Raw genomic sequence first — 14,736 nt, 5'->3', positions numbered from 1 at the left:
TATATAAAGAACTCTTCCAATTCAACCAGAAAAAGATTAAAAAAAAGAAAAAACCCGCCTCCCAGGTTCATGGCATTCTCCTGCCTTAGCCTTCCGAGTAGCTGGGACTACAGGCGCCCGCCACCACACCCAGCTATTTTTTTTTTTTTTTTTTTTTTTTTTTTGTATTTTTAGTAGAGATGGGGTTTCACTGTGTTAGCCAGGATGGTCTTGATCTCCTGACGTTGTGATCTGCCCGCCTTGGCCTCCCAAAGTGCTGGGATTACAGGCATGAGCCACCACACCTGGCCAAAAAAACTCAATTTTTAATAAACACTCAAATACACACTACACAGAGGAAGATACATAAATGATGACTAATATGCACATGAAAAAATAATTTAACATTATTAATTATTGGGAAATGCAAATTAAAACCACAATAAAATACCAACACAAAACCCTTGAATAACTAAAATTAAAGACTGATTATATCAAGTGTTGGCAACAATACATACTAACTGAAACTATCACACATTTCTGTTAGAGATATAAAATATTATAAGCGGTCTGAAAACTATTTGGGAGACTATAAAGTTAAACATATACTTATCATGTGACCCTGCAGTTCCACCCTTAGGTATTTTCAAAGAGAAATAAAAGCACATATCCAAAGACTTGTACGTGAATGCTCATAACAGCTTTGCGAATAATAGCCTGCACATGGAAACAACCTGAATGCACATCAATGGACGAATGGATTTTTTAAAATTGTAATATATATGTAGAGTGGGACATTATTCAGCAATAAAAGGAGTAAACTACTGATAAACTCAGCAACATGAATGAATCTCAAAAACATTATTCTGACTGAAGAAAGCCAATTCCTCCCCCCTCAAAAAAAAGTTTCATAATGACTCCTTTCATGGGAAACTCTAGGAAAAATAAATCCAATCTACAATGATAGAAAATAGATCAGTGGTCTAGCCCTGGTGGAAGTGGGACTGAGAACATTTTGAGGTAATGGAGATGTGGTGGTGGTTACAAGGGCATATGTATGTGTCTAAACTCATCAAACTATATAGTTAAAATCTGTGCATTTTAAATGATAAAGGTTTGAGATGATGAATATACTAATTACCCAGATCTAATCACCCACTGTCCTCCCACTGTTCATCACACACATTCTCGATAAAGAAACTATTTTTTGTAAATAAATAAATAATAAAACATGGGCATTTTATTATGCCTAAATTAGGTCTTAATAAAGTTGATTTTTGAAAAAGAAAGACTGGTTACTGATTAACTTAAGGGCAGAACATATAGACCTGTCAGTACTTTGGCAGAGCTTACAGTTAGGTTGGGAAGGACCTACATTCTAGCTGCATTGAGTACGTTTGATTTGCCCAATTGCATATGAGACATCTTGCCCTCTAATACCTTTTGTTGTAGTTAAAGAATATAGTCTTGAGGATCATTCACTATTGGCAAGACACATTACAAGTCACTGCCACAGCTAATGAGGAGACTCTTTTTTACCCCTAAAATCCTTTGTATTTGGCTATGGAGAAGACCATCAAACATAAGGAACCTTCACTTTAGGGTGTCTCTGGTGCACAGATAAAAACTGGGAGATAAAACGTAAGGAAACAAGTGCCCATAATAGATCCCAGATCACTACCAAAGCAAGGAAGTCTATGGAATCTGAGATAGAAAGAATAAATATGGTCTAAAATCCATGACTGCAAGTAGCATTCAGGGATGAAATATGCCAAGTATAACTTTTGAGGTTGCAATATACATGATAATGCCTTACAACAGTGTTTCCAAGGATTGGGATAAGTACTAGTGGTGGTACGTGGAATTACTTTAAGAGTTTTTCTGAGATGAACTGGGATGGCAAACAAACATGATATTAAATAACACTGAGTCATACTATGATTCCTTCTCTTATTCTCTTAGTTTTTTTGGATTTTGTAACAAAAAGTCTCATTTCCTGCTAATATGTCTTATTCTTCTGTCTTCTCTCTTTTAAAAAGGAGAAAATGCAAATACCTAACTGAAATGCAGGAGCATTTTTTGTTTGTTTACATAGTTATCTTCTATTTAGGGCAAGTTTTTACATTTGTGATAGTGATACTATATTTTATACAATAAATGTTTTTCAATTAAAAGGTGGTTAGCTTATTTTAAAAATAGGTAAAAAGTACGTGAGTGGTATACTGATATGATGACATATGAACACCTGAGCTTGGATAACATTGCCTTAAAATGTTAATTTGTAAGGAAGTATATGTATCTCTGTATAGATACATCTATATTGATAATCATTAAATTATTGTTATATTAAAAATATTAAAGAAGTTCAATAGCGGGATTATTTTCACATCGTAAACTAGTTTTAAAGTCAGAATTACATGCCCCTTAATGTCTCCCAAAGTTTCAGATCCCAGTTACTGATAAAGGGCCAGATCAGGATGTTTAGCATCTTATAAATTGGGGTAAAGCACTGTATAATTGGACGAAAGGCAGAAAAATATCTGAACAATGATGAAGGGTCAAATTCCACTCTGCCTCTATCTCTCTGAGGTGTGCTCTCACTTGAACGTGGGTAGATGGAGAAGATATGCAGAGGATGCCCCTGAAAAAAAGATTCTGTCCCCAGAAAAGTTGGCAATCTGCTATTTTTAGTTATGCTCTTTTTCTTCTCAGTATATTTCTCAATGTCTTTTACACGTGATCTCAGCCAAAAGGCCGAGAAGCGATCTCAATTTCTTTTTTAAAAATCCAAAAAAATTTACATTTGACTTTAGGTCCATTAATCATTTCAAAAATACATCACGTGGACAAATTTCTTCAAAATTGTTACGTTGTTGTCAATGTTTTGACAATGATGTGCAATTTTTTAAAAACTCAACCTCAGTAGACTCTAGAGAATTTTACCAGCCAAAATCAAAAACAGAACTGTAAAACAGATTTTCTTATTTAAAGAAACATAAGACAGTTTGATTCCTACCATTTCTTATAGTTTTCCAAGAGTAAAATTAAATTTGGAATGAAGAAAGATAAACCCCTTACCTGTTGGAAGGTGCAGTGTTATGTTGTTGCAAAAATCTGTGAAGCAGCATTCGGTTTTGGTAACATTGTTGGAACTATGACAGAACACTTGAGCATTCAGTTCTGGAAGGGAGACACAGGATTTGATCACCTGTTCTTTTCCATTGGTTAGCATGACTGATGCCCAACATGCTCCTTCTGTTTGGCAGGTAAAGTTTGAAGAATCACACAGAAGACATACACACTTCAGTCCTGGAAAGAGTAAGGCAAAAAGATTTAAAATACAAAAGACATCATGCTACTTTACTTGATAATACCTCAGAATATAAATTCAATCTTAATGAAAATGGAAAAGGGGTTTAAATAAAAACACTTGCTAAATACATGCTAAGCTCTTACTCCCGCTCCATCATGTATTTCACTAAACATCCTGTCCAATTATCATTTACTATTGCTAATATTTTTGTGATTTATTCAGTTGCTACTATATTTAAAGCATTTTTCCCATCCATGCTCTAAATACCCCCTTATTAAGTTCAATCAGCTCATTCCTAAATCAATAGCTCCTAGGAAATGCTAGGAAACAGTATCACAGCAACCAAGAGGAGCTGTCCAGCAACACTCACAGAACATTAAAGTGGGGTTATGGCAGCTGTGTAACCAAACAATTCAGTGTGTTCTGTTCATTTGCCCTCCTTCCTTTAAACTTTTAAGCAAATGTGCTAAACGCAAAGCTAACCATAGACATTTATGTCTCTAAAAAATAGTTGTGACACTTTATATTTATTTTCTGTGATACTTTAACACAATTGTTATTGTCATAGTTCCTTTAAGACATTGGTGAGCCACTATATTTCCCCTCTTCACTAAAGAACATATATTAGAATGAATCATTTGAACAGACACCATGACCTTCAGGTACTTTTCTTTAATTCACACATCCAGTCCATAAAGTAAGGCACACCAATAATAGAATTTAGAATATCGATACCAATACAACTGTGAAAAATTACACTTTGTTAAACTAATCTGTTCACTATCTACACCTCTCCAACATTCTCCACTTATTACACACACACACACACACACACACACACAGTCACCACTAAGTCACATGTCCAAAGCAGTGCCTATTTATGTTTTGATGTAAAATATTCATCAGCATGAAGCATCTAGTGGTTGTGAGTTATTTATTCAAATTTTATTTAAATATATTGTTTCTAAATAGCATAATACTAAATAAGCTTTGTATTACTGTTTTAAAATTCTTTAAATTTCAATAGCTTTAGGAGTACAAGTTGTTTTGGGTTACATGGGTGAACTGTATAATAATGAAGTCTCAGCTTTCAGTGTACCCATCACCTGAATAGTGTACATTGTACTCAATAGATAATTTTTCATTCCTAACCTCCCTCCCACCCTCTCCCACCTCCTGAGTCTCCAATATCCTTTACATCTCCCTGTTTGCCTTTGCATACTCATAGCTTAGCTCCCTCTTATTAGTGAGGACATACAGTATTTTGTTTTCTGCTTTTGAGTTACTTCACTTAGGATAATTTCCATCAAAAGTCGCTGCAAAAGACATTATTTCATTCTTTTTTATGGCTGAGTTGTAGTCTATGGTATATACACACACACACACAAACATACACACCATATATATATGTGTGTATATATATACGTGTGTGTATATATACGTGTGTGCATATATATATATACATGTGTGCATATATATATATGCACATACACATACACACATGTTTTATTCATTTATCGGTTGATGGGCACTTATGTTGATGCTGTATCTTTGCAATGTGAACTGTGCTGACATAAACATACATGTGCAGGTATCTTTTTGATAACCCAATAGTGGGATTGCTGGATCAAATGGCAGTTCCATTTTTAGTTCTTTGAGAACTCTCCATACTGTTTTCCATAGACATTGTAATAATTTAAATTCCCATCAGCAGGGTATAAGCATTTGCTTTTCACCATATCCACACCAACATCTATTGTTTTTTGACTTTTTAATGGTGACCATTCTGGCTGGGGTAAGCTGATATCTCACTGTTATTTTAATTTGCATTTCCCTGGTGATTAGCGGTGTTGAACATTTTTTCATATATTTGTTAGCCATTTGTATGTCTTCTTTTGAGAAGTGTTTGTTCATGTCATTTGCCCACTTTTTAATGGGATTATTTGCTTTTTTCTTGCTGATTCTCTTGAGTTCCTTGTAGATTCTGGATACATCCTTTTTTGGATGTATACTTTGCAAATATTTTCTGCCATTCTATAGGTTATCTGTTTATTCTATTATTTCTTTGTGCAGAGATATAGATGACACAAACATATGGAAAAACATCCATGCTCATAGATTGGAAGAATCAATATTGTGAAAATGACCATGCTGCCCAAAGCATTCTACAGATTCAGTGCAATTCCTATCAAAATACATCATTTTTCACAGAATTAGAAAAAAAGTCCTAAAATTTTTATGGAATCAAAAAAGATCCTGAATAGCCAAAGTAATCCTAAGCAAAAAGCACAAATCTGGAAGCATCACATTACCCAACTTCAAATTATTCTATAAATACAGGGCTACAGTAACCAAAATGGCATGGTACTGGTATAAAAGTAGACACATAGACCAATGAAACAGATTAGAGAATCCAGAAATAAAGCTACATACTTACAACCAACTGATCGCCGACAAAGCACACAAAAACACACACTGGGGTAAGGATACTCTATTCAATAAATGGTGCTTGGAAAAGTGGATAGCTATGCGTAGAAGAAACTGGATCCTCCTCTCACATTATACAAAAATTAACTCAAGATGAATTAAAGACTTAACTCTAAGCCCTAAAACAAGAAAAATTCTAGAAGAAAACCTACAAAGACAAACTATTCTCAACATTCCCTAGGTAAAACATTTATGACTAAGACCCCAAAAGCAAATGCAACAAAAACAAAAATAAATAAATATATTATTAATGTTACGAACTTTTCGTTAAATCACAACTGTCCTCCCATAATTATCTAAATGTGCAAATTTTTACCATATAATCATTGTCAGTAAAACTAAAGTTTTAAATTGCTAATCGTTCAAATGGAAGTTGATTTTATACTTGTAAAATATTTGATACATAAATGACAACTTTTACTTAACTTCAAATACAGATATGGGAGCAAAAATGGGTACTATTCCTATATAACTGAATATTTAACAAAGAACAAATTCTATATCAATCATATAGAAATTATTCTCTTCTATCAATAATTTTTCTTAACTGATGAAGCATCATTTCTAAAAACATTTTTAATACTGGTATCCTAAGGGAAATACAATCTTAAAATAAAATACTGTTTTGTTATCAACACTGAACCAAGCATAACAGCTCACTTTCCTATTTATTCCAGTGGTGATCAACATTAATAAATATACTTTGTCATCAATATCTATGTGATACGGAAGAGCCATATATTCTAACTTGATGGGGATTCTATAGAGCTATATAGATAAAATCTAGTGCTTTAGAACATGTTTCAAGGCACTTTCCTTGCAAAAAGAGAACTCATGGGCAACCATTCATCTAGGTTTCTACTGACAATGAAATCTTTCTAGCATTCTCCAGTTCCAATCTTAGAAATTTGATTATACTGGCTTTGCAATCTTAGGCATTACTTTGTCTCCTGTACCTCCATTTTCTTATATGAAAGGCAGGACTAATAATAATATATCTCCTCATAACGTTGTTGTGGAGCATAAATTAGTTAACCTGTGTAAAGCCCTTAGACAAATCTCTGGCACATAGGAAATACTATATAAAGACTTAGGGACTATCTCTCCTACTACTGAAGGAGGTAAAGCCAGTTGCCTTATGCAAACAAGCAAAACAATCAAAATACATTTGCAACCCATAAAGGAATAGCCAAATGAACTAGGGTGCAGAGACCATTTAAAAGCCATAATAAAGAAATGCATCTCTTTCTGCTCTGTCAAGAGTGATTTGACTGCTCTCCTTCTTTTAATGACCCAGACTAGATTCTAGATGGTCACACAGCAGGTAGTATCTGGTGACGGTCCAGCCAAAGAATTCAGGAAAAGACAAAAGTTCCAGCCCTCACTCTGTCACTAACTTGCTGATTGACTTTGGAGAAGACATTTAACCTTACAGAGTCTCAATATTGTTCTCTGAAAATAGAAAATGAATAGCATAGGGAAAGTGGGTCTAAAAATCTTAAACTCTTATATAACACCAATATTTTATGACCGTACTTATTTACACCTTATGGAAATCTACAATTACAAAATAGGAAAACTCATTTAATGTTAACTCAATTGCTGAACTATGGTTATTCTTCACTTTCATATTTTAAGGGGCTAAAGGTAGGAAAAAGAGTAACTCTTCCAACACACAATCTCAAACCATTTGTCACTAGACATTTCATCAGAATCTCCTTGGACACTCTATTTCCAAGAGAAGCTTAGCAACTGACACAACCAACTAAAGAACATGAATCTGCTGAGTGAAGACAAACATAAAGCACTCAACAATTAAATATATGTTAGTTTCACATGCATTCATCATCTCATATAATCCCACTGCAACTGTGGGAGTTAGTTGTCACTATCTCCATTTCATATATAACAAAATGAGGCTGAAAAAGATAAAGTGACTGACTTATGTAACAGTCTCTGGACTAGTCAAGCAAAGGTACCATTTTTAATGGCACCTTACTCATGAAAGGTGCCATAAAAAAAAATGGGTATGTGAACAATTCTCCCACCCCACAAATTTCTAGCAATTGTGAAAAAAATAGAATTCTAATACAGCAGAAAGAAGCTGTTAATGAATTAATAACTGAAAACTAGGATTCTGATCGGTATTATCCTAATAGCCTTTAAAACACAGTTGGTGTTTTTGAAACGAATTCTACCTACCTATTTTCTGAGGGGACATGCAGTCAAATAAAATTCAGTATCATGTGCCTTGCATCTAAAATAAATAATCTCACCTTACAGCTTTATCTAAATTCTGTATTAAGTAAGGCTCTGAGTACATAATCTGATACTTTCTTTTTGAAGCACTACTGGCTCCTTATAAAAATGATTACATAATAGTTCTTAGCAAGGAATTATGCAGATATTCACTAAATGATTAACAAGCTATAAAAATTTACTTTGGTTAAAAGTAAAAGGTACAAATCATAATAATAATATATACCTAGGTGATATAGTTAAGACACAAAGTGACACCGTACTTCAAATCTTGCATGATGAAAAACACTGGCAAAATTGAGGATTTGTTAATGATAATGGCTTCAAACATCTGCTAAATGTTCCCATTTATTCCAGTTCAGCTGGCAGTACGATAGGACTGACAGCGAACAAACAGCAAACTAAATAGGACCTAAGATGAATAAGTAACATACAACATACTCAGACTCTCATATTTCATTTCGCACCAGTCCACTATATCACTGCATTTGACATATAATTCAACTATATTTATATTAACCATCCTCAACATAGAACCTTTGTGCTGCCAATTACAATATAAGTTGCCATTAGTGATTAGACATGATTTCATATTTTGTCTTTTTCAAAAAAAACTGATGTTCATTGAGTTAATTATACTACAATATTCTGTGACAGAACAAATCTGGTTGTTAGCAGGCAGTAGTCTTGTCTCATGTTTATTTTATACTTTCCCATTACAATGTACTTGAGTCCTATGGAAAGGGGCAGCAAATGAGGTTGAAGAAGGAAAACAATTACCCATAATAAGGAGGTTTATTAGATTTTTCACCACAAGGAAGATTGTACTTTGCTTTTGTCTCCTCCTACCCCTTTAATTATCCCCTTTTATCCACTCTGCCAATTCGTCTCTAAAAGGCAAGACATCTGTTACCCACAAGACATCTGTTACCCACATCAACTAAAGGATGTGCACATTCCTAACCAACCAGAAAATAAATATTCATCCATATTTACATGTGATGGCTAGCACACCCTGGTGTCCAGAAATATAAAAACCATCTGACTACAAAAAAGAACCAAATTCGTTGATCTGCATTTATGTGCTATTCTTATTAGAAAGCCAAATATTTATTTGGCAAATATTAGGTGCTTTGAATTAGACAGTATTTTCAACATGTTGGTTACATATTACTATGTTCCCTATGTTTGGGGTCTATATGCTAAAATTAACCAGTGCTTAACATAAACATCTGACATAAACTCTTTCTTCTTTTCCAGACATCAGTTTATTCAGTTTCTCTAGTTTTAGACCAGGCTATGAAACGCAAAATATTTTTTTTAATTCAGAAAACCGTCTCGGATTTGACCTGCTGAATATGTAATCTTTTCATCATTTGCAGGCTTCTGAGTTAACAAAGGGAACAATTCAAGCTTTTCAGTGTGCTGAATATGAAAAGTACAGCAGCAGGAAAGAAGCCAGGAAAACTAGCACTAGTAAATCTGAAGGAAAGCCAGACAGGGTCAAAGAAAATCAGGCAAAGATCTAGCTTCCTTTTCTATTCCTTGTCAAAATTTTATTTTCTTGCCATGTGGTCATTTCAAAGCATTCGCCTTTCTTAATGGTAAGGAAAAATAGAACAAAGAATGAAAATAGCATTAATAAAATATGGTCAATATAAATGTAAACTTTTAGGTCAAATGAGCTTTCAATAAAGATTCAGCTGGTAGAAATACTCCTTCTCAGGCTGCAACCAAAAATTTCAGAACTCCACAAATAAGGGAAGACACCCATCACAAAGAAAAACTTTGCACAAAGTAGCAATTACGTTCCCCATTAAAGAAGGTTCAGAGCTGAGAAGGAATGAAACCAGCAGGGATTCTGTCCAGGAGAACTGCTTAAACTTTCAGCTGTACTGCTCAATTTAGTTAGAGTTCAGCACATTGTAAATTATTCGTACTAACCATTTGGAATTTTCTCAGTCCAAAGGCAACATTGATTGAAACTCGAGGTTTTAGCTCACCTGACCACCAGCCACCTGAGACTTTAGACAAGTTCCCCAATCTCTCCAGATCTTATCTTCCTCACCTGTAAAATGAGGAGGTCAAGAAGCAGGCTAGAAGACTTCTAAAGACCCCTCCAGTTCTCTAGTCCTCTGCTACTCTGAACTTGTGTCACAGTTCTCAATATAAGTGACTTAAGGATTACCTATGATAGATGAAAAGAGAGAGCTGGGGTTAGGGATGTGAACAGGATTGGTCTGTGCCCCCAAATTCACACGCTGCTGTTTCAGAGGGTGAGAGAATTCTACTGGTTTCTAAATCAGCAAAACTTCTCCAATTAATGTTAAAGATTGTTTATCTTGTACTATATGTACTACACGAGAATTGAATGTTCTTTCCAATATCAGCATGAAATTTGGGGGCGATGGGGGGAATGTGATGGAGGCCTGAAAATGTTCATAGCCTCTCTGAGTTATGTGAGACATCTAGAGACTGTTGCTGAGTCCCTCAATCTTAGTATCCACAGGATCACAGAAACGGTATGCAAGACCAAAAGCAACTCAAAAGAGCACCACACTTCAGCAATCTGAATACTCTACATTCTACTAAGTAGATATGAAAACGTTTCCCAAAAATTTTTCAATGGCTGACAGCAATTAGAGCTTAAAACTGACTAGAATGATGTTATTTATTTACTTATTGCCTCAAAACTTTGAATACATATGGAAAGGACACGTATGATGGCACAATGTCACAAAGCTTTTACTGCAATTTTAAAACTTAACGGGAAAATTTCTATTTAGCATTTTTGCTTATCAGCGTGGTGATTAACTGAAAGTTTCACCTTTCAAAGAAGGCTTTTTCCAGAAATACCATTAATAACCTTTGCTGCTAAGCTCCTCCAGTGTGGGACAATTAGTAATCAACCATAAAGGGATACAATATAATCAAAATGGTTCGTGACAAAATTATTTGTGTGGATTCTCTTAAAACATCCCTTTGAAGGGATGAAAATGCAGGATTCTTAGATAGGAAGATGGCAGCCTCCTCCTTCCTGCCTTTGGAAGTCAAGGCATGAGTGGGCAACAGGCTAGCAGGGGTGGCAGTTGGTGATAACTGCTCTTGGGTATATAGCAGTGTTTCCACGGCTTAATCTTTGTTTCCTTAAGGAGGATACAGCCTATCTGGAGTCCTCTGGCCCAGTTTAGACTTTGCAGCCATGTAGCGGAAAAAACAGACCCTATTTGAAGGGTCAAAGAAAAGAGTATTCCCAATCACAGGACACGTTTCCTCTGCCACTCCTCACATACAATTCTTGCTTGGTTTGAAAGGTTATTTTCTTACCCTGGCAGCCTAAATGGTTCCTCATCAAACTGTTCCCCAGTAGTTGGGGTTTCTTAATCTACTGTCTTCTGCTTTGGAGAATATTGGTGTTTAATGGATTCCAATTACATTTAGAATAAAGCAAAATCCACAATCATTATCATGACCTGATAGGCTAATAGTCTGGGTTCATCCCACTCATCCAACCTCATCTCTCATAACTCAGCCTTCCGGAGCACTTGTCTCCTTTTCGCAGCTGTGATATAACAAGTTTCCCACCTCATGGCCTTTACTCATCTTGTTCCCTTTACCTGTAGTGCTCTCCCCTTTCTTCTCATTCTCCAGGTCTTAGCTCAAATGTCACCACCTCAGAGAAATCTTCAGTGACTACCCTTGCTCAAGGATCTGCTCCCCATCCTTCCTGCTACGTATCACAATCTATAATTCGCTTTTTAAAATTGTATTAGCCCCACTAGAATGAAAATTTCATGAGGGCAGGGCCTTTCTCCTGTTTTATCTACTATCACTTCCCCAACATTTAGAATAGGGTCTGGCAGTGTGGTAAAATTCAATAAAGATGTATTGAATTACAAATTGTAGAAAACTGCAAAGTACAGAAGAAACTTTTGTCCATGCTATTTATCTCTTGGATGAATTTTAAAGTTCATTCTCAGTTTGAAAGAGGTTTTTATAAAGATAGAATAGAATAGAATAGAATAGAACAGAATAGAAATATAGAATAGATATAGAAATCCTTTGTCATATGTGTTACATATAGCTTTTCCCACTTTCATATTTATTTGCTTTTTCCCTAACACATTACCTTCATTATTTGGGGGGTAGGGGGCGGAAAGATACTTACCCCTTGTCAAAAAGAAGTCAGGTAATACACATAAAGAAGGAAGTAAAATAAAATACATCACCCTTAATCCCAAATCCCCCAAACCACTACTGTATACAACCTCTCCAAATATTACTTTGTGGAGTTTCACACTAGATATGCATAGTGATGTTCTCATTAAAATCCTAATAACATGATAGACATAAACTGTGTCTATCAATATTTTACTCTGCAATTTATTTTGCTTTAAAGCTTAGAAAATCTCCCATCCAGATATTTTCTAGTCAATATTTTCTTCCAGTTTCTGATCTGTTTCTTAGACACTTAAATATATATGCAATTTTGACATGGATCATCCAAATCATAGATAATATACAAATCTCCTTGACAGTAGTAAGTGAATTACTTTATGGCAAGTCTTTAGATAAATTTTTAAAATCATTTTTTAAAGAGTACTTTACTATATGCCAAACTCTTTGGCAAAGAGTCAAAGCAGGGAGGGAGGGAGAGAGGAGAGAGAAAAGGTATGTACTAAAGCAACTTGACCGTGTAGGTTAAAGGATGTTAGGACAGTGTGGTAAACCGAGCCAGGGACACATGTAGGAGCTGTGAGCTGCGTTGGGACACAGAAGTGAAGCACTACTGAATCCGGCTGGTGCTGAGGGTAAGAGATGCGGGCAGGGGCGGGAAGGTTTCTTGGAGGTGAATCTTGAGAAGCATACCTGTTCACCCTTCCTGCCGTTTGGAGGACCAGTCCCAGCCCATCCTCTCAGTAGTCCTCCAAGACGGTCCAGAGAGCACCCACCAGCCTGAGGAAACCGCGGCAGTCCTCCCCCACCAGGCAGTGTGGAAATACCTCCTGCTGCGAGGCGGCACCGCATGGACACTAACTGCCCCCACTTTGTCAACGGGTTTGGTAACACTCACTGCCCCAATGGAACTCCATTCCCGGTCCCCAGGCCGCTGCCCACCCCAACAATGACCTTGGCACCCCGACCCACCCCCCTGGAGCTCCCCTTGCCTGGACTTGCAGGTTGGAGCTCGGAGCCCTACCCCAGAGCAGCGGTCAGCGGCTTCCGCCTCCCCTTCGTCTGATGAATTTGCGAACGGGCACCCTGGGGTCGCCGGGACGCCCTAGCTGTCCGCTGGACCTTGGTGCAGTGAATTCGGCCCCAACGACAGCTCCCGCGGGGCTCAGCCACCTGCCCGAGGGCAGCGCAACGTCCTCCGACGGCTTCCCGGCGCACCAGGGTACCATCTAGTGGCAGCAGAGGCAGGACGCAGGCTATTTTTTACAGAATGACCTCCACTCAGGATTAGCATTTCTCAAGCATTTTTAAAACCTGTGTGTCTTTAAAATAACCATAAAATGTCACACTCTCAATTTTGTTATTTGAAATTTTAAAATAAAATGCCTTGTCTAGAAGCAAATCAATGCGGTGATGATTTGATGACGCTTTTTCATTTGGAAATAGTGGCCCTCCACTCTCCAGCACCCTTGAAGATCACCATTTTAGCCTGGGAGGACTTGCTAGACCGATATTTATTGAGAGAAATCTCTTGTTTGAACCAAAAGATTCCACCTATCCAAATACTGCCAGTGAAGTCTTTCCAAATTGTAAGAAGAAATGAGAAACTGATAAGCCCTTAATGTGTATTATAATTTGCATATTCTTGGGAGGCCGAGACGGGGGGATCACGAGGTCAGGGGATCGAGACCATCCTGGCTAACACGGTGAAACACTGTCTAAAAATACAAACCCTACTAAAAATACAAAAAAGTAGCCGGGCATGGCGGCGGGCGCCTGTAGTCCCAGCTACTCGGGAGGCTGAGGCAGGAGAATGGCGTGAACCCGGTAGGCGGAGCTTGCAGTGAGCCGAGATTGCGCCACTGAACTTCAGCCTGGGCGACAGAGCAAGACTCTGTCTCAAAATAATAATAACAATTATTATTATTATTTTATAATTATTTGCATATTCACGTAAGTCCTGTTGGTCTTATAGCTGTTATATTTACGCTCACATAAAATCATACCTGATAATGGTGGTTACCAGATTTGGAAATTACACTGACCAGTAAAATTTCAAAAATAATTTGGGGACCCAACCAAGGGTTACATCAAATTTTTGTGTTGTCAAGGAAGAACATTGAAAAAAAAAATCGGTGGCTCATGCCTGTAATCCCAGCACTTTGGGAGGCCGAAGCGGGCAGATCATGAGGTCAGGAGATCCAGACCATCCTGGCTAACATGGTGAAACCCCATCTCTACTAAAAATACAAAAAATTAGCCGGGCATGGTGGCGGGCGCCTGTAGTCCCAGCTACTCGGGAGGCTGAGGCAGGAGAATGGCGTGAACCCAAGAGGCAGAGCTTGCAGTGAGCCAATACTGCACCACTGCACTCCAGCCTGGGCAACAGAGCGAGACTCCATCTAAAAAAAAAAAAAAAAAAGCATCCTCTATTACCATCATTTCAAAAAAGAAGTCAATTCACATGATTTAATCATTTCACACTGTATACATATCAAAACAACACATTATACCTCACAAAT

General features: G+C 36.9%; 1 protein-coding gene across 5 annotated transcripts in view; it reads right to left on the bottom strand.

The window, feature by feature from the left end:
• The window catches only part of ACVR1C (activin A receptor type 1C), a 93,722-nt gene that overhangs the window by 42,295 nt on the left and 36,691 nt on the right, over nucleotides 1-14,736 (bottom strand). For 4 of the 5 annotated variants that reach the window (XM_050751752.1, XM_050751754.1, XM_050751757.1 and 1 more), the window contains exon 2: nucleotides 3,058-3,288. In XM_050751752.1, coding sequence (XP_050607709.1) covers nucleotides 3,058-3,288 — 231 coding nt within the window. Of the gene's footprint in view, nucleotides 1-3,057; nucleotides 3,289-10,106; nucleotides 10,868-14,736 lie in introns of those variants that run through there. The other variant, XM_050751755.1, reaches the window with a different exon arrangement.

Source organism: Macaca thibetana, chromosome 12 (genome assembly GCF_024542745.1).
Source record: "Macaca thibetana thibetana isolate TM-01 chromosome 12, ASM2454274v1, whole genome shotgun sequence".
NCBI lineage: Eukaryota > Metazoa > Chordata > Mammalia > Primates > Cercopithecidae > Macaca > Macaca thibetana.
The sequence above is the reverse complement of the archived record's forward strand: the minus strand, read 5'-3'. Positions and strand labels throughout refer to the sequence as shown.